The sequence below is a fragment of the Tachypleus tridentatus genome, chromosome 11 (genome assembly GCF_004210375.1).
Source record: "Tachypleus tridentatus isolate NWPU-2018 chromosome 11, ASM421037v1, whole genome shotgun sequence".
Classification (NCBI taxonomy): Eukaryota; Metazoa; Arthropoda; class Merostomata; order Xiphosura; family Limulidae; genus Tachypleus; species Tachypleus tridentatus.
The window spans coordinates 92,605,794-92,627,904 of record NC_134835.1 but is presented as its reverse complement, the minus strand read 5'-3'; the positions used below and the strand labels follow the sequence as shown (position 1 = coordinate 92,627,904).

The 22,111-nt window shown below is 31.3% G+C and overlaps 1 protein-coding gene across 8 annotated transcripts in view; it reads right to left on the bottom strand.

The window, feature by feature from the left end:
* Positions 1-22,111, bottom strand: part of LOC143232770 (uncharacterized) — a 69,110-nt gene that overhangs the window by 41,702 nt on the left and 5,297 nt on the right. For 7 of the 8 annotated variants that reach the window (XM_076468599.1, XM_076468601.1, XM_076468600.1 and 4 more), the window contains 4 exons: positions 20,137-20,241; positions 17,049-17,166; positions 6,164-6,209; positions 3,554-3,647 (listed from right to left, as the gene is read on the bottom strand). In XM_076468599.1, the coding sequence (XP_076324714.1) occupies positions 3,554-3,647; positions 6,164-6,209; positions 17,049-17,166; positions 20,137-20,229 (351 nt within the window). In that variant the 5' untranslated portion in view covers positions 20,230-20,241. Of the gene's footprint in view, positions 1-3,553; positions 3,648-6,163; positions 6,210-16,686; positions 16,709-17,048; positions 17,167-20,136; positions 20,242-22,111 lie in introns of those variants that run through there. The other variant, XM_076468605.1, reaches the window with a different exon arrangement.

The window sequence follows — 22,111 nt, the reverse complement described above, 5'->3', positions numbered from 1 at the left end:
CACAACACTTAACATTATTTCCCATCAAAATTATCTTGTTATGATAGAGATTGCAGTGGATACATTCAAAACTAAGATCATGGAAACTACCACACCAAGCATCAACAATTATAACTGGGTATTATTTTATATACCAGGCAATATTTATATAGCTTAGAAAGAAATAAAACAACTGAAATTTCCACAAAAATTATATGTTTTTTAGATTTAACTAATTAAATTAAAAAAACAGGAGCAAGTTTCAAATATAAAACAAAAAACTTTAAAAAAATATTTGTTTTTCTTTAGTGAAAATTTCGAGTGTTATAACAGAAAAGCAAGGCACTTTCAACAATAACTGCATCTACATCGAAATACTCCTATAAAATCTACTCTGTGATGAAATACTGTGATGATAGCTCATCTTTAAACTAAAATTTCAATAAAACTCTTCTTCTCATGGATGGTGAACATTTCTGAATTTCAAGCATGAGTACATTGTTGTAGAACTGTCAGACAATTCCAAATAAGGTCAATGGTCCAATAGTCTTCTGCAGGAACTAGCAGTTATACCTGATCTATTTCTGCAAGTACTTATATTGCATACCCATTATTTTGTATTTATAATTAAAATCTATCTGCCATTATTTGCCCAACTTATCAAATAATACAAGTCATTTTGTAATGTAACATCCTCTTCTTCAGATCTAGAAAAGCGTAAGACCTTAATATCATCAGCAAGTTCAAGTAATTTATTGACCATTCCTTTACCCATTTTACTGATGAAATCAAAGTGCAGAGGTTCTAACACTATGCTTTGAGTTACAACACTTGTGTACAGTATGCCAAATTCAGTTCTCAATTTGTCTTCTTCAATCATAAGATAGACTTTAACTGCAAGTGGAAGTTCATTATTATGGAAATTCCTCACATACACTAAAAAGTTATATATAAGTAAATTACTTGCTTTCAGGTGATTAATAAAGCTTAATCTTTTTCTACACTGCAGCAAAATTACATAACAGACTTCATTCATGGCAGTTGATTTGTCTGTACAACATTTTCTTCTTTGTTGTTCTAGAAGCATTCCTTGACTGGATCAAATTCATCTCTCATTTTCTGAACTGTATAATTAAACACATTCAAAGAAGTACTGACTTTAGCTGCATCAATATTTCTTAAGTGAATCTGAGAAATATCAATATGAAGCATTACTTTGTAGAAAAAATCTTGCCCAAATTCAAAGTCAGAATCATTTAATGTTCTTTTAATCCCAGCTGCTGCTTAGCAATTGTTTCTTGAGTGGAATTTTTCCAAAGCACTGTAACATTCAATTAATGCATCTTTCATTTACGTACGATATTGACCGTTCTGCTTTTGAAATCCCAACATGTTGCAGATGGATTTGGGATTCAATGGCTAGCAATATTCTCCAATGTAGCCATTCTTTGTGGAGACATTGAAAACAAATGCAGGTATTCTCAATAGGTTATTAAGAAAAAACCATAATGCTATTCTGTGATGTTGCCTTTTCCATAATCAAATTAACTTGGTGTGCATAACAATAGATAAAATGTGAAATGTTGTACACTTCTTTTAAGTTTGTTTGCACATTTCTCTTAGCTCCACTACACTATCATAGATATGTGCAATAAACATGTCTGAACAATTATTAATCAAAGTATGGAGTTCATTAAGTAACAAACAGGCTAAGACTTCTGCTGCCTGATTGAATGGACTGAAAAATCCCAAGAATCTTTCACTAGGTTTCCCTTGTAGCTCATATCATGGAACAATAACCAAAAATATCAGTGGTTACACTACACATTACTACCAATTCTGCATTATTTACTTTTTCCTTGACTTTATCTTGACAGACGACCAAGATAGATTGTAAAATTTTATTCTTTATTGTTTTGTATATTCCCTTCAAAAATGTTGCTGTATTTATATGGATGTATAGAATAGAATCCAGTTCACAGACAAAATCAAATAAGCCATGAAATATACCTGGAATATTGGAGATCATGGTTTCATCATGCTCTCTCAGTGGGAGCTCAAATTTTCCACAAAATTTCAGATTGTTTATGGCTTTGGACAACACATCTGTTTTTCCTTAGCAGCTTATTATGCTTTACAACCAAAAATTTATATCTTGTGTCCATTTGAGCTGCAATATTGACTTTACCCAACAATGATAAATAACTCATGTTATTCATATGTTTAGATGTTTGTTCATGTTTCTTAATTTTCTGTGGTAAATGCCTCAAGCCATTCACTCCACTCTTTGTCCAAGATAATTCTCCACCAAAAAACGTTAAGCATGAAAAGTAAAGCATTTGCTTCATCACAAAAACACAACTACTCATTTTTTTTTCATAAACATTACTGTTAAACTGATGTGATAAATTCTTACTCTTGATTTTGCTACTTTGTTGAACAGATAACTTTGGTGTTGGTCTTCCTCTGGCTTCGAGTTCAGTTTTTTCAAGTAATTTGAGCTGAGAGAAGTTAAGATTTTGTAAATATTTAACATTATTTTCCATGATTCATAGTAGAATAAATCTGAACAAACTGACAGGCCTACACTTCGATTATGCACTAAATTCACTAGTCACAACTTCACAAGATAATCACAGCTTCATCACTGTAGCTGCATGTACTGCAGCTCCAAAAATCAAATTCACTGTAGTGTACAAATATGATAATGCTGCTGTCAGATAGAAAGAAAACTTACATGTACTATGAATGTCACTTGATTTTTGGTCTATTTCCAGTGAAAATATGATTATTAATATGTAAGAAAAAAAAACATTCCACTTAGAAATAAACCAAATGTCTGGTAGTGAGTGGCTGGGGAGACTGCAGCTCATATAGATGAGCCACCACTAAACAGAGGTACATCAGGCACAAAGGCCACATGAAAGACTCCATCATTCACCACATAAAAGCTGTCATTTCTACAAATGGATAAAGACAAAACTGATGTCAATGTAATTGTTAGGCTAGTGTGAACAACAATGTTGTCTCATATCTAGCAAAGTGGTAGTTACTGACATTTATGAAGTAATAATGTGGAAATAAAAAGCCACAAAATCTGCAGGTGTAGAAAATGTTGAAAAGTAAATCTTCAGCAATATGTACTTCCACAACAGGTAATGGAAATGTGAGTTTAAGTGGGAAACTCATGGACATTGGTGAGCAAAAACATAACATGTATTTAAAAGAAAACTAGCTAATATATAAGAGGAGGTAAATTGTTGAATCAAAATTATGTTTATAGTATTTAACTGAAGTGCAATGAATTGGGAAACTTGTAAATGTACTTAGATAAGTTGACTGGCTATGAAATTTAGTTAAATTCTAAAAATAAAATAATACATATGTTTCATTGTATATATAATTAATTGAATGTCTATAAAATCTGTTATCCACACCATCAGCTGTAACTGTGCTATCCTTTGAAACAGTCATTTAGTTTCATACACAATCCAAATTTCTAGACTTCATACTTTTTATTTTATTTTCATGTAATTTTTTATAATATTTAAGTATAAAATGCAAAAATACTTACCTTAAGTAGCAGCATATCAGCCACAAGAGGAGGACCCAGATCACCAATCACAACAAAAAATGCAATACATGCTCCAATCAAAAACCCAGTGATGCTGAAAAACATTAAGAAATGACAAATAAGTAATTTGTTACTGTAGAATTGTCCTTCTACACTATTCTAGTTGTTTAATTCACATTTATCACAATCCTGCTGAAAAAATTATAAGTGCAAAGTGAGACAGAAACCAAATATAGTTCTTCAAGAAATTGATAACTAAAAATCATAAAAAATCATATGACAAACTAGTTGTAAACAGGAAAAAATATACTACATTTTTGTTCTAATTCAAAGCATACAACATAAGTTCAGCTGACTAGAAATGGCATATTAGTTATATTTCAATAATGCAATTAAAAATAAAAATAAGGCTTTCAGAAGTTAAGTATTTTTTTAGAGTAAAGACTATAAAAGCCATAAATAAATGTTACTGTGATAAAGTTTATATTGTGTACTATAAATGTAGGTGGATACAAACATTTTAATTTTAATATATTTATGACTTGTATGGAAACAATCAGTTTCCAGGAATAAAATACAATAATTAAAAGTAACTTGAGTTATCAAAGGTGACTTTCAATGAGAAAAGTTTCAGAAAGTCTATTTTAACATTGAAAAAGTTTTATTGGTGTATGATGTATAGTTTACATCACATTATTATCAAAATAAACACTATTCAACAGCATGTCCCTTCACATAAAAGCATGTGATTTTTCTTTACACATACATTTTAACATTCGAGTTAACTTAGCTAATAAGTTGAAAATAGTTTCAGTCTTTACCATGGATTTATCAACACTGACTGGAGTATTCAGACATGCTTGATGAAGTATTAAAACAAAGACTGTTCCATGAAAACAAAAATTTACTTCCTCACTGTTTAATTTTTATAAAGTTTTCAGAAATGACCTTACACCTAGTCAAGTAAACTAAGAATAAAACAAAAGCATAAAACTTGTTTCATGCAAAACATAAAGGTGTTTTGTTGAATAATATAAACAAAACATATATTAAAAAATATAAAACACTTTCAAAAACTATAACAGATATTAAAAGTAATAGTTTGGTGTTGTAATAGTGTTATCTAAGCAGTGATAAACATTTGAACTGAGCCCTTTGGTCTAAATGCAAATATTAGATATCAACAAGTCTCACTTAAGAATTATTTTGGGTTTGTGTATAATCCTGACAGGTATATTCAGCTGCTCTCTTAATTGTTTAAAAGTATGGACATCTTCCAATTGCTTAAAAGTAATCATTATGTCATTCATTTACATGTAGGATTATTCAATCCACATCATTATTAAAATGTTTTACTCTTACTGTAAGCATTTTTCTTGAGATTTTAAATAAGATCTCAAATTCAAGCACTTGTGTATCCATTTGTTCAAAAGTGTGCTACAAACTAGTAAAGTTTTAAACTTATTTTATTTATGATGTGAATATGATTTGTCTTTAAAACCTGTCGAGTAACTGCTGATGTTAACATCAATAACAAATGTTGTTAATAACAACAAAGATAAGTATTCTACAGTGAACCTCTAATACAAATGGTATTCTGACACCCTTGAAAAACTACAGTTTCTTTAGAATAGAGGATAAAACTTAGCATGTTTTCAACTAACATTAATGATAAAAAACTGGTTTTTCATTTTATAACTTATTCATAAATACTATGATGACTTTGTTAAGATTGCTACATGTTTAATTTGTCAGTATAGGTCTTCATTTAACTTTTACTGTTTTCAATACATTGTTTATATATTTTAGAAGAATAATAAAAACATTCCTACAAAGTTCAATATTACTATTTCATCTTAATTATTTCCAAGACTTTATATAATACTAATAACAAATGAGAGAAAATTATTTCAAGTGAGACCAAAAGTTGGCTTAGAACATGCAAACATTTTTCAAAATACTTTGTGCAACCTAAATAAGCTAGAAAGTGACTGAACATGGGATAAATAACTTTTGATAAGCCAATAAATATAATTTACCCTAAAAAACTTATTAAATAGAAATGTTTGTGTGGACTAAGTGACAACTCCTACAACTTTAAAATTTCAAGCTGAAAATATCCTGAAACAATTGTGCTTAATTTTTTTTCTTTCTATTTGTTTGTGTACTCATTTATTTATTTATATAAGTCCATTTTGGATTAGTTATATATTTGTTGATTTTACATTTTTTGCTTCATTTTATGAACAAATACAAGGTTTATCAACTTTATCTAACAATACATAATATTTAATATTTTTGTTGAGAGAAAATCCAGCTCTTGCATTGCTTAACCTTACTTGATAGATAGATATCGTGATGCCACAAAACAATAAAAATCAAGTTAGAAATTATTAGGTATATTATTTTTCTATTATTACTTCAACTATAAATATTTTTTGTCTTAAATATATATTGCAGATTACTCATCAATCAGTGCACCGATGTCTAATTGGCATTAACAGACTAAAAAAAAAGAAAAAAAGGTTTAAATAACCATTCTACAAACCTAAGTATCAAATTCATTTGTGTTAACTTTATAATAAAATTGTTTTGGTGTAATATACTCACCCAACTTCAACAACTAACTTTCCTGCTGAGCCATAGGTGTGGAAAGCTGAAATGAATTAGAGAAACTTTCACAGAAACTTGTTAATTTATTTTATTACAAAACAAAATATAAAGGGTAAGAATTTGTAAGAGGATGAAAAAGTTAACATTTCTGGGTATAATATATTTCAATTTTTGCTTGAAAAAAATCACTTTTTAAGAACAATATTCCAGATCTCATATTGTCCTCAGAGCCACTTCCTTCACCACTGATTATGTTCAATCCAATGCCATGATTACATATTACTGTCTGATACTACAATATATTTTATAACAAGCTCCTAAAAAAGATGAAGAAATAACTCACAAACATCTTGACAAAACCAAGACCAATCTTAAGCACAATAAGAAACAATAGTTGGTGAATTCATGGGCAGGTATGTTCAAAAAGTAATGATTTCATACTCTTGTGATTATGCTAAACCTTTGTGAATTATCTTGGACAAATTTAAGTAGGATACTTGTAATCATTTTATTGGTGGCAGAGAGTTGTAATTCTAATGACACTATGAAAATTTTGGCAATGACACCATCAGTTTTGTATGTGGCAAAATAAGATGGCTATATATTTTTAGGTAAGCATGCTGACTATTCAATGCTGATGTTATTTTACTATAGAAATATAATCATGTGAAAAATATTGTAATGCAATCTTTCAGCCATAAGTCATACATCTTCCATAGAAACATTACTTAATGGTAAGAAATTGAATGAGAATAAAATATACACGTGCTAGACATGTTACTCATAACACTATGATTTTCACCATTGCATTAGCACATGTAAATCATTCTTGTATATTATTATTAACCTTCATCACAACAACAGTGTAAATAATTATATATTTCAGCAGTCAGTATTTCAACTCCTCAGTCCTGTTGGGTTAGGGTCAACTGAGTACCAGTATTAGACATTCTCAATGGTTGTTGTGGACATTATCCCTGATGCTGGTGTTTGGGTTATAGTTTTCATAAAACCCGAGCATTGCTGCAGTGTTCTTGTTTGGCATTGTAGTACATCTTCTCAAAGGTCTCCATGGTAGATAAAGGCAGCAGACACTGAATCATTCTTCTTCTATTTTGGATCGCCCAAATAAAAATAAAATAATAAAAAACAGATAATCAGTAAACAACCATATCCTGAAGACTCTGAACAGCAGTTTCCACCTCATTCTACACCTATACCTTGCTTTCCCATTCTACATTTTTTATCAAACAAACCTTTTCTATTCAGAAGGAATTAGAGGGGCTTGCTGGCTCTCCTAAGTCCATGAAGAAGCTACATTCTGGGGGTATCTTGGTGAAAATATCTACCATAAAACACAGTGAACTCACCTTGAATTCAAAGGTTATTGGGTATATACCCACTAAGTTTACTCCCTATGCTACTTTGAATTCCTCACAAGTTGTTGTTGTTGAGAGATTTGGAGAGCATCTGTAAATCAGAGATTCTTGCTGGTTTATGCATCAGAGAAGTATCTGCAGTGAGGCATATCTCCACTCACAAGGACAGAACTATGTTACCTGCCAATGTTCTAATTTCAACATTTACATCATGTTCACCTGCTACTGTCAAGGTGGGTTATCCAAACTGTAAGATACAGCCATGTATCCCTAACCCTCTTGGATGTTTCTAGTGTCAGCAGTTTGGTCACTTTGATTATGGTTTGATGATGTGTCTTTTTGCAGTGGCAAAGACCATGACACCTACAGGTGTGAACTGGACTCTCCATGTGTTAACTGTAGTGGCTCTGACCCCTTTTAGTTTCATTCTTGCCCAAGGTGGGTGGAGGAAAAAGAGATACAGACAACATTATTAATTCTGAGAATCAGAAATTGTCTCCATCTCAGACATATGCTGCTGCACTACGTACCAATGGGAGTGTAGACAGATATTTTTGTGCCTCTAATAGAGTTGTTCTAAAACCATGTGAAGAATCTTTTACTCTCTTTGGATAAGCGAGTTTAAAAGTCAAAGTATACTCCTGTCTCTGTTTTCACCATTCCTTCCAGTGATTGCCTGGATCCACTTTCTTTGGCTCTGGTTTCTGGCATCTGCTTGAGTCCACCTTCTTCAGCCCTGAGATGCAGAATGATTATTCATTCACATCCTCAGTCACAGGAATCTACATGTACTAACAGAAAATTGCCCAGTTGACCCAGGGCAGAATCTATGGGAACCGACATACCTTCTAATAAAGAAAAACAACACAGTTGTAAACTGAAGGGTTCTCCACCCAATTCTCCTTTACCTAAATAAAAATGGCCACTTTAATACAGTGGAACTGTCAAGGTTTCCATTCTAATCTGGATGGCATTAAGACCTTGATTGATTCCTATCATCCAGTGTGTCTTTTCTGAAGCCTGCTAATACACTCACCTTTCAGCAGCTTTCATTATACTGAAATAACAGGTTGTGTGATGGACAAGTGCATGGAGGAAGAACACTGCTGGTCAACCATCATGTCCACACCTGTATTTGCCACTCAATACACCCCTGGAGACCATCACCACCCATGTTTCCTTGGGTCATACCATCACTGTTATTCTCTCAACCTGTCTTCTGGAAGGACTCATGATCAATCAGACCTTGATGTCCTCATTTAAAAGTCGTAACCTCCCTTTTTAATCTTGGGAGACTTTAATGGACACAATCCCCTCTGAGTTTATGCTAATATTGATAAGAGGGGTTGTTCCATTGAGCATATACTTTTGGATCACAAACTTTCTCTCTTCAGTACTGGTTCTTATACTTATTTTCATACACCAATTCAGTCTTTTACTGCCATTGAACTTTCTATCTGTCCCCCTTCACTTTTCCTAGGGGGTTGACAGTGATAATTTTCTTATCATTTTGAGAGAAATTCAGAGATGCCAACTATTTCAAATGACTGAGCGTAATGATTGTAGACAGAGCCCTTTATCATTTGCAGCTACTAGGCCTGACCAAGCCTCTAAGCTGTTTATTATTATAACTATTATTATATAATACTGCTATAGATTGCTCATTTCTGACTGTGTTTTGTGTATTTAATAAATAAATTTAAAAAAAAGTTCTTTTGAAATTACGTCTTTTATTTAGTTCAGAGTAACAAACATACTGGTAAAACAACATTGAACATGCACAAACAGTAAGCATAAAAAGCCTTTGTGTTAGGACTAGTTTATATCATGTTTATGACACTTATTGTAATAGTTTTGCAGCTGTTGCAGACTTTGCTTTCATGAGAATGTCTCTAGATGGTTGGGAGTTATAACAACATTGTCCATTTGACTGCATACACAGCCATATTTTTTTGCTATATCAGAGTCTGGGAACATTTTTCTGAATAGATGTCCTGCATGATCGGCTACAGCTAGGGGTAAATTATGAGCAATGACGAATTGCGTGAACGTCACTTCTGCATTTACGGTTTCATATTCTGAATTCTTACTCATAAATGTTGTTATCTGCATCGTTTTTGTTTTCGCCTCAGCCTTTTGTTGGTGAGATGCTGATTTTTAATGTCTGGAACAATCGTTTATCCCATCATGCGCCACAGAAAAATCAATGTGGCAAACTGTACAAAACGCGTGACTGTCACTGACGTTTGATGCAATGACCAGATATTTTGCACTATACTCTTTCCTAAATTTTTGATTCACAGTGTTAGTCCTTTTAGATTTGTCAGAAACAAGACAATCTTGTGAACAAGGCCTCTTTTTTCCATCTTGTGAACGATCGGATTGGTGTTTCTAAGCCACTTAGAAAATGAGGAATACCCATCTACGAGAGCGCTGATTGGCTGAGAAGCACTGATGACTTAACTATGGATTCCCCCACGTTCCCGCATTCGAAGCACCGCACTCAAACTATTGGTAGATTTCAAAGATACAAATATTTTTTTATTATTTCAAGCACAAACATGATTATCGCAAGTAGCCATTTGGGTTATGTCTTTTATTTATTATCAAAATATATTTGTATCTCACTAGAAATTTTCTTTTCACCCCTTTCAAGCCCTGGGGGAACAATTTATCACTTTATTGTAGAAGCCTATATAATATATAATAATTTGGGAGTTGCAACTAGTTGTAATATTTGCCTGTATGAGCATATAGTCGTAATGTATATAGCAAAATTGTAATGATTATGCTCAAATTGTAATGGTTGGCATCTTTGGAAATTGGTCCTCTTTCACCGCTTTCTCGGAAATTGATCCTGCATTGTGACAGTGACAGACTGTATTATCCAGACAGCTGTTCAATCTACTCCTAAGACCTTGACACATTTCCATGGTATCCTCATCCATGGTGGAGAGTTCTGCCTGCCAAGAGTCCTGGTAGTTTTTAACCAGATCTGGCAGGAGGATGCACCAAGCTATCGTCCTCCCTTTCTCAAAGCCTGGGAAGGATTCCAAGATTCCTTCTCACTGTCGTCCAATTTCTTTGATTATCTGTCTCTATAAGGTCTTGGAGAGGATGGTTAATGTTTGTCTTGTTTGATTTCTCGAATCAAACAACTTTCTCTCACAAACCCATGATGGGTTCCACTGTGGCCCATATGACTGAAACATCAATCAGGAAAACCTTCCTCAAGAAGGAACCTCTTGTTTCATGTTCTTTGACCTTGAGAAAGCTAATAATACTATATGGAATTACAGAATTTTGCAAGATCTCAACTCCTATGGGTTATATGGCCATTTATACATTTTCATCCAGAATTTTTTATTGGGCAGGTGATTCCAAGACCATGCATGTTCGAAAATTTCTCATTCTTTTCCCTAGGAACTTTGATCCCTTCAGGGATGTGTCTTGAGTGTCACACTTTTCAGTATCAAAATTAATGCTATCTCTAAATAACTTCCTCCTACTGGCTCTATGTTGACGGCTTCCACATCACGTGCCAGTTGTCGAACAAGAGGTCTATTGAATGGCAGCTTCAGACTGCCCATAACTGCTTGTTTGAAGTGAACCACAGTAAGTGGTTTTACCTTTGATTTCTCCAAAACCATTTGTATGCACTTTTGCCACCAACGGGGTATTCACCCTGATCCCACCATCTCAGTGATATTGTTCTTCCTATGATCTCTGAGGCAAAGTTGTTGGACCGTAAGCTGACTTTCATTCTTCACAACAAGCAGCTACATTTAAGTGCGAGGGCACTAAACATGTGCTGAGTCCAAGGGACATGAAACAAAACAAAAACTCAACATATTAAGAAACCAAATAAACACAGACACAAAACTATGCTTACCAGATAAAATTAATGATGAAATCAACAAAATAAAACACTTCATGAGCATCAACAAACTTTCTCTAAAAACCATTGAAAAAATTATACACACACACACCTAGATCAACAACACAAAGAATAGAAACAATCTACTTGAAGGAAAAGGGGTGATCACTCTGCCCGAGTCTTGATGGCTAAGAAGGTGGAGGAAGAAGCAGAAGTACTAGAGACCTGGCAAAAGCTTTCACCTAGAGTATCATCTTCTTCCTGTCCATCAGAGAACAAGATCAAGAGGGAAACAGAATTATATTGCTCAATGGCCTTTCGAATCTTGTTCCATATGACTTTGGAACTGGTGGTAGAAAATATGCTAGTTGTGAACTTAATCCAAGATTTCTTCTGGTTTTGATGTCTTGCCCACCGAGCATGTGCGTGGGCATGCTGGAAAACATGTCGAGGTTTTTAGGAATACACTGAGCAGCTGCTTGTATAATACATTCAGTTACTGCTGCTACACAGTTGTCTATGGATGGCTTACAGATGATGGCAGGATCAAGTTCTCCGAGAGCAGTGAAAGAGGGCCAGTTTGCATGTTCCAGCTTCCACTGGGACATGCAGGTTGGGTGACATTGCCCATGGCCAGTCTCTCTCAAAATAAAAGGAAAATGATCACTGCCTCCTGGATTATTGTCAACCCTCCATGAAGTATGGGAGAATAGTGAAGGGGAGCAAATTGAGAGATCAACAGTAGTAAAGGACTAACTAGGTGCATGAAAATAAGTAGAAGAACCAATATTGAAAAGACAAAGGTGGTGATCAGAGAGCATATGCTCCACAGAGCAACTCCTCCTATCAATATCAGCACCTTCCCAGAGGGGACATAAGGATTGGAAGGAGGAAGTTGTCCTAACCAGGCAATGTATTAGTCACAGTTTCTTTAATTCATCATTTTCTTTTGACTGTGCCTGATCCACCACAATGTGTGGTCTCTGCAACACCGAAAACACAATAACCCACATTTTACTATCATACCATCATTAGGATCATGTGCAACAACACCATTTTCAACATGTCTTTTCTGTGGGTTTATGCCTGACATTGATCAGTGTCATTGCATCAGTGACACTGTCCAACTTTCCTGTGTTTGTAACTTTTTATGGACCATTAGACTTTTTAATTCCATTTTGATATTTTCTCTGAATTTTGAACACTGTTTTGTTTCAACTTGTTTATTCTTTTTACCTTTTATAATAATTTTCCTTTTATCCTTTTCACCAGTTGTTTGGCACAGATAGCTTAGCTGCTTTGTACCAATAAATACCAACTATCCAACCAGTATTTCACGTTTACCGAAAACACTCTCAATTATTTTCAGTGTTAGCCAATATAAATAGAGCATCATTTCAAGTTATACATACTTACCCTCATGCAAATAAACAAAAAAGCTGTTTATTAACATTATTATCAGGCCTTGTTAAATGTAGAATTCTACAAAATTAATATTGTTATTCAATAATTAAAAAGAAATCATGCAATAAAAATTCAAAAATCAAACTTAAAAGTCATTATAAAGTTTAAAACGTTACAACTGACACTTCAGGGCTCATTATTCTCAGTTTGGCTAACATCAAGCAGATTGTTTATAATGAGAAAAATTTGTATTAAGTTAAATTTACTATTTTACTAAGTTATAATTAAGCACAAACAAATAAACTTTTCAAAAATTTGGATCTATTCTCACAATGTCAAATTAAGGTTACAAAAAATGGAGAATGGAAAAGGATTATGAGGTAGCACATAGTCAATCAAGTCATCCATTCTTTCAGTGATGTCAAGAAACCCACTTGTTGAGAAATTTATATGCAAAAACGGCTCGTTTGGGTTGAGAAAATATTTTACATAGAAAAGCGAACAACGTTTCGACCTTCTTCAGTGAACCTGACGATGACCGAAGAAGGTCGAAACGTTGTTCGCTCTTCTATGTAAAATATTTTCTCAACCCAAACGAGCCGTTTTTGCATATAAAATTCATCCATTCTTTCTTTTCTTATTCAGTTCAATGATCTTTTATCACAGGCCTAGCTAACATGTATGACAAATATACCATACTTTTTACCCCAGCTGCATTGCAGCAAGTCTCAATTTATCATGTAATTAAATCTTATTAAAGAATCCCCAAGTATTTTCCATTTCAAGAATTTCAAAAAATTTTACAAGTTACATTACTAACTAACAATTATTTCGACAAAAAAAAATTTTCATATATAATTAAAAAGAATATGAATGACAACCTGGAAAAAATGTCTGCATTTTTAATCTGTCATAGAAGTAGATAAAATCACTATAAAAAAATCTTTAATGTATTTTAAAAGCCCAGAGCACTCCAAGCTGTTTTGATCTTGTTATGATAGTTAAAGGTCATTGTTACAACCTGAGTACACAAAATGTTTGTTAAAAACAATATGAATTTCTTTTAAAATATGATAACTTAAAGCTGCTTGCATAACAACATTAGTGGAATGTAATTAAAAACGTTTTTCATCAGCTTCCACATCAAACAATTACCTTTCTCCTAATTAAAAAAAAAAAAAATAGTGCTCCCATTATATACTTATTATATCATAACAATGACTGAAAGTTTAATGTTAAAATTTCTGGAAATAAAGCTTAAATGGGACTAACAGCATGATTTCTAACAAGTGCTTCCCAAACCTGAAATTTGTGTCATTTTAAAGTTTAATCTAACCTACATCACCATCATTCCCTATTCTACCATTCTACAATGCATTAAGTTTATTTATTGTTCCACTGTAGAATGGCAGAATAGGGAATGACAATGATATAGGTAAACGTCCGAATGCAGAACATAAATCCAACCATGACAGTTAAAAACAAACAAACATGCTCATTAGGAAATTTCAGAATAGAAGTTATGACTACTTTTTTAGTCTACTTTATTTAAATGGTATTCTTCTTATAAGATTACTGAAACACTAAGTTATGATCACTGAAAGCATTTTTATCCCACTATAGTATTATATCAACAAAACTGAAATTATTAAAACAGATATACATTGATATTATTTTGTTTCAAAGATGCAGCTCCTGTTCAGACAGTCAAATAATTCATATGGCTACAAGTGTTAAACGGTGAAGTCTACTTTCAAGTCATTCTGTATTTTTCTTTGAATCATTAAATGATTATTTAAAAAACTGTCAAGGGCTCAAAAGAAATTGCTTTACAGATCTCCTGTAATCTGCTAACAAAAAGAAAAGCATAGTATTTGGCCAGAATATTGCAGCTATCTTTGTGGGAGTATACAACATAGTTTTAAGTGTATAAATATCCAAATCCAATAACAGCATAAAAAAGGAAATGTTATTTTAGGATGTCTGTAAATAAGAAATCTTGAGATTGTTGGAAACAAGCCTTTCAAGAATGGAATATGGATGACCAAGCTGAGTTTTCTTAGTTGTTAACAGTTAAATCTACAAGTCATTACAGGAAACAAAGAATCAATCCACAAGATATCACAAAAAACAAAGTATCAAGTAACTAGTACATAAAATATAGTACATGATATAATTGAGTATTGTTCACATAAGATCACAAAGGTGTTTTATTTTTACAACTCACAATAATTCAGTGGAGTCATGGACTAAAATTTGCCACACACACATAAAAGACAGAACTGCACAGTGACATAATTTCAATGGTTCAGCCACAGAAAATCAAGAGTACATGTATACCAAATTGAGTGGAAGAGCCTTAGAATGTGATTTTCCAAATTCATAACCACAGAAAGTACAAATCAAAGAATGCATAAAATTAATTATGCTTAATTTATTGTTATATGGTATTTTGAAAAAAATTGAAATACATAAGTTCATACTGTGTTACTCAATTAAAATTTACAACTGTGTAATGACCAATAAACAACTAGTGTCTTCTATTTCACGAAACATTTAATACTATTTTTGAGTTTAATGAAAATTAGTGGTTAAATCAACTTGAATGTGTGTGTATATATATATATTATTATTATTATTATTACTATTTATTTATTTTCTAACTAGATTCGAGATGCAGTGGAAAATTAATACAACTTCCCACTTCAGTGCAAACTGAGAACCAAGTGGCCTAATTAATAACCATTAATTTTCCAATTGAGAATTCATTGGAAATAAAATGGTAAATATTTTCAAAATCAAAATCTAATTGATCAAGTAGAAACTATTTCATTTCCAACTGGGAATCCAGTAGATTTACAAGTATAAATTCAATTTAAATTTGGAATGATATTTTTGTTGTTGTAATTAAGCACAAAGTTACCCAATCTATTCTCTGCCCATCACAGGTATCAAAACCCAGTTTCTAGCACCATAAGTCTGCAGACGTACCACTGTACTTCTGAGGGGCCAAAATTGAAATGAAATGGAATTTAAATAGGTTGATACCTATTACATGAAATATATCTATTTATGAGCAATTAATACTTCCCTAAAAATAACATCACACAAAATGAAAGCATTATATGAATCAGTTACTCTTCATATTGATAGAATTACAAGACAAAAACAATGATAATTAGCTTTATAAACTAAATCAGAATTAAAAATATATATAATTTATGTTGACAAATATTAGGTTCATAACTTGAACCACTTAATAATAAAAGCATTTGATGAATGTTTTGTTTCCTGAAGCACAAAGCGAAGCATATAAAAACAAATAATTGTCAATGATCAAGTTATTACCTATCAAAATATTTATATCTAATAGTTCTCAAAATATCCATTTCACATTTAGTTTGAAGTATCTATTTTTTGTAGCTTTGGAACATTTTGTAAATTTACATAAAAGACAGCAAAGGAATAAAAAAGAGCTATAAAATATTATAAAAAACATTTAAGTTCTCTTGTTTTTTTTCACTTAAACTTTAAACCACTTTGATTTCTAAGGATACTACTACATGATAACATTAAAAAACCATGATAAACAATACAGTATATTTATTTGGAACTGGAATTACATTTGTGATTTTTAAAAACAAACTGTTTCTATAAACAAAGTCCTATGACATGTAACATATCAAAATTAAGGAAACCACAGTGATCTTGAGGTCACAAAAGTGTCAAAAGAAAATAATTACATTTGCAAATGGTTCATTAACAATAATATAGCTGGCACTAAAGTTAAGTTGTAAATTGTTCCTGTCAATTACTCCCTTCCAATCTTTTATTCAAGCAGCCACTATGTTAAAACTTACGAAATCATTGTGAATAAATATTTCATCTGTACACTTGTGTCTATTTTCCTTTTCTGTTAAAGGTTGAAATAATTCTCCATCATTATGTTTCCAGAATATTTTTCTTATAGATACTTTTACATTTATCTACAAGGTATTAGTGTACCTGAATACCACAACAATGAAAACCTTCATGAGGGTAATGTGACAGAACTTACTCAAACACAGAAACAGTGTATACAAGTACATTCTACATATTGTTACACTGTATTTATTAATCCTTTTATACATATAATTATTTTTGTAATTACTACTTATGATATAACAATAATATTCTAATCATAATGTAATATTTCATGTTGTAAAGCAATGATCTCACTCACCAAGATATTCAAAATTCCTCCGTCGAGTAATAATTGCTCCTTTGAGGAGTAGATGACAAGTAGCACGAGAAAGGATTCCACTTAACACAACCAGTAGCAAACTCAAAACTATTCCACACTAAAAGATTTAAAGAAAGCTTATAAGCTAGAAAACTAAAATTTTCTGTAACAAACTCAAATCTCTATGTCCTGCAACCTGCTGACACCATCTCTGTGACAATCCCTGTCTTTTATCTTTGTAGCAATATATAACCCTTTTACAAATTATTAAATGTAGCATTTTTCACCATCAATAAAGTTTTTCCTTATGATTATACATCATTGTTTGTCTATCGATTATTTGTTTTTATACGTACTGCTACATGCATCCATATGCATCTATACCTGTTTATATGTTATACTAAACAGAAACACTCCCATTTATACATCTTATAAATTCATATTTTTTTAAAGGTGTCAAAAACCTTGTTAAATTAACATGTAATAATATGGTGTAATTTTACAATTACTAAGATTGAATTTATCTTTGTGCAAACATTAAAAGCTAAATGTAAATTTATTTCTTCTGACATGTTTGATATTTAATAAAAAAAATATTACAAATAATCAGTCCCCAACATTTTTATCCTTTTCTTGGAGAAGATATTTAATTCATTAATATAAATCAAATAAAAATCTATTTTTGTAAAACAACTTTTTTTTTTTACAAGTCCTTTTCTAATAATTATATGTTAACTAAGCCTGAAACTCTTTAAATACTAAAATTCATGTTATTATTTTTTTTTTTAATCCAATTTCTCTGACCTATCTCGATAATACAAGTTTTGGGTATTTTTTTTCCAGAGGTGATAATTCTGCCCCAAAACATTCAAAGAATTACATAAAATTTAATTTTTCTAAATGTTACTAAGCACTTTAAAATACAAAAAACAAACCAACAGAAATAAAGTTATACGACTTTGAGATACAAAATTAAATGTAGAAAAAAACAAAAACCATAATGACAAATAATGCACACCAAGTAAAATGATATTGTGCATACAATGTTATCTCTATGCAGAATAAAATTATCACTGTAGAGATTGAACTTGCCTGATAAGCAATTAAATAATAAGTTTCCAATAAGCTTAACAAAAGATTTATGTTAAAAACCACCTTTTGTATTGAACAGAATGTACAGAAAGCATAACTGATGCCTTTAGAGGCAATAAATGTCCACTCTTTCATAAAATTAAAAATAACTTATGAAAGATTGGGTTCAATCTAGAGTTCCATCTATATATATATATTATGAAACCATTCCTTTTTCCAGCAGTAAAATGTTATGCTCCATTACAAGTAAAAATACAATGGAATTTGTTCATTATCTTACCTACAGTGCATCACTGTTTGTTGAAAGCTGTTATTGTTATTGACTTGATGAAAATTATTATAAATCAACAAAAGTATTCCTTATTCTAGAATTAAGTAGCAGCCTTAGGCCAGTATAACTGTATAGAGTACTTACTATCACATGTGGATATTTCACATAACTGACTATATATATAGTGCCTAAGTCAGATCAATAACTAAAAAGCTCAAGAAGATTTAATAATTTTACCTCTGCTTCAATACAATATGATGCACTATAACATGATTCTCATAAAATTGTAAGGTCATGGGCCCTTTTCTTGATGAAAATCTCTCTTTTTGAAATGTAACCAAGAAATAACACAAGATTTTGTTTCACATTCACTTGATATTCAATGACTTTTTAATTTTTGTTGCTCTGATCATGTTTATTAATTCCATAAATGTATTTTATCAACTATCAGCATAGAACTGATTAACCTTTGTGGAGTGCATGCTGACTTTTCACATTTACATCAAGATGCAATGCAATGCATTTTGTTAATGTCTGATTCAAATTTTTGTTGAATGCATGAAGTTTCACTTAATTGTTTTTGCTATTTAAATTTGTTAAGTTATTAATACTAATTTCAATAAAAATATGAAAACATTTAACATAAAAATTTAACCACATTTAAATTCAAAACTCAATTAATTTTGTATAATTTAAAAAGTTGTATAGCAATTCTCACAATGCATAAATTTCATGTAAACACCACATATTAGGGATTAGTGTGTGTGTATAACCACCACATATTAGAGATCAGAATGTAGAAGTATAATAACTTTTAACTAGTAGTTAATATAGTAAAACTAGTAGTATAAATTATAATTAAGTCACTTAAGTTATAGAAATTTTAAGTATAAATCAAAGCAACATCATCAATCCAAAAGGTAGACATATCACACAACTACTCAAAACATGTTCTTCATATTGAGTAGTATGCAAAATAGATGGATAGGGTAATTTTTCAATGGTCAAATCATTTATAAAATGACCTCATTCTTTTCATGATCTTAAGTCATGGACTCCAATGATCATATTGTATTATGTCAAGAGAAGAAATTGTACCCCCTCCTTCCCCCAACTGAAAAGAGAGCAATCCATCAACAGGGTGCAAAATTGTTATACTGCTATACTTAAATATAATATATTAAAATAGATAAAAAAATAGTAGCCAATTTTTATAAGAAAGGATCAATCCTTATTGAGATACACATCACATGGTTAGGACTAAATGAGCATTCCATCACTGGTTCAATTTGGTAAAAATATTCAGTTTAATTTCAATAAAATGGGAAAAGATCAGTCATTGAATAGACTCCTATTGAGAAAATGTTTATGATGTTTTAATAACAATATGCAAGATTCATTATGCAAAATAGACATACCACTTAAGGTAAGGATCACTCATACTCAATATGTGCAAATACATACATCATTAGTAAAGTCCACACAAAATCTAGGAAACTGTGTTAAAAGAGCAGTGCAAATAAAACTGCAGCCAATTACACAGTGAACATCATATTAGCAACAACATACTAAAAATACAATAATCAGTCTTAAAGAGACAATGTTACTGTAATCTACACCTAAATTATTAGATCTAATTAGAAGATCAACATGTAAGTATGCCCAATTCTTACAATCAGTGCTCAAACTCCAATATCAAAGTCTTGGATTTTTAAAAATACATACCTTGCTAAAACAATATGGCATTGCAAGAATGCTAACTCCAATTATACTGTTCCCTAAATTGATAACATTTCCTAATGCACCAACTGAAGTCATACTCAAGGTTTCCTGAAAGACATGACAAACATTTCACTGAAACCACTCTAATTGATAACCATACACATTTAAACAGCCCTGCCATAATAATAATAATAATGTAAATGTCCCAAAGGAAATTGGAATTGCCAAATATACAGAGATGAGAATTATGCTTAGTGACAAACACCTTCCTTTTTAACAATCAATGATCCATCAGTTCATCTAAAATGGATGAAAATACTCCAGAGGACCTTGATCCATATTATTTATAACCAACAATTAAATATGAAGAAGTTTATGTGATATGAAGGTGGACAATCAGTTTGTTTTCACGAAGGGCTATCTAAATGTTATTGATTATTCAACTACACTTTCTAACAGCATCTATTGCTACTTAAACTGGACAACTTAATTACCTATGAGCACCATTACATCAGTTAGTCTCACTAAACTAAATAATTAATGAAAATTATGACTAAATTAATTAATATCACAAAAATAATTAATAGAAATTAGTTTCCATTTATTCCAACAAATGATTTATCAATTGTCATGAATACTACAAGCTAACCAAAATTACAGGCAGGTGGTTGCATACAATATGCTCTATGGACAGCCAGTAAGCTGAAAATGAAGTTAAAAAAAGTAGATTGACTCATATACATACCAAATACTAAGTTGCTAATGAATCAAGCCTAAAACTTTTAAGGTAAAACATGAGATGAAATTGTAACACAATAAGCCAAAGTGTATTTGTTACCGTATTTTTGTTTTTAATGAAATTAAAGGTTTTTATGTGGGACTTTACAATTTCTCTCTATGATATGGTTTGTTTTTCTAAGGCCCTAAAACATCATTTTTACAATATGAAATGGTGCCTGAACATTACACAAAAATACACAAAGTATTTTACAAAGTTTGATACAACTGTTATAAAGCTAGACTAACCTAAAAAATTGTAGTTAATGTTTAATATACCCTAAACCTGTTAACTCCAAACACAGATACCAGTTAAACATTTCTACAGTGTAGAAAAAGCATTATTTAAAAACCAAAATGAAGTCAACTTCTTGGAAAATCAGCCTTGTTTTTAATATCACTGAAATACTTTTTGTAAAAAAAATGTTATATATACAGGTTGTAGCTTATCAGATGCCTCAAAGTATATATGTATATATGTTTAATATATAAATTTAAGAATAATTCAATTACAAAATTACTATTGCAAACAGAATTCATTTAAATACTCTGAAATATGGTTAATTTAACAGGAACAAAAATTCCTTTTATTAATATATACAGAGTTATTTACCAAACATAAATATTCATTATACATACACCATTTTTGTAGAAAAATTCTATACAATACACTGAAACTGTGGCCTTGAACATACACATGCTATATACATACAAGGAAGAACATGATTAAACGAGACTACAAACACATTTCACATATTAAATCATACATTAAAATGATCATAAGTTTGATCTTCTTCATCTCCAATTTTTCCCTCAAGTTTCATTGTATCTAAACTTCCCTTCCAATAAATGCTAAATGTATGACTACCCAAGAGCACATTTCTACAAGCCTCATGAAAAGACAGTTCTACATCTATCATAACAGCTGTTTTAACAGACGATATTTTCAGCCAACTGTAAACTGCCACTGCATCACCATACTTCTTGAGTCAACATCCAATTCACGACAAATGTCAAATTACTTTGCAAGCCTGTAATACTAAGCTATAGCTCCCAGTCATATATGAAGGTACTAATATATTAAGTATGATTATATGTTTATACATATACATGTGTAGAGGCACAACAACTGGTAAGTTTTACATTGGTAGACTCTAGTCTCTATATTCATATATTTTTAAACCATGTATATCTAACTGAC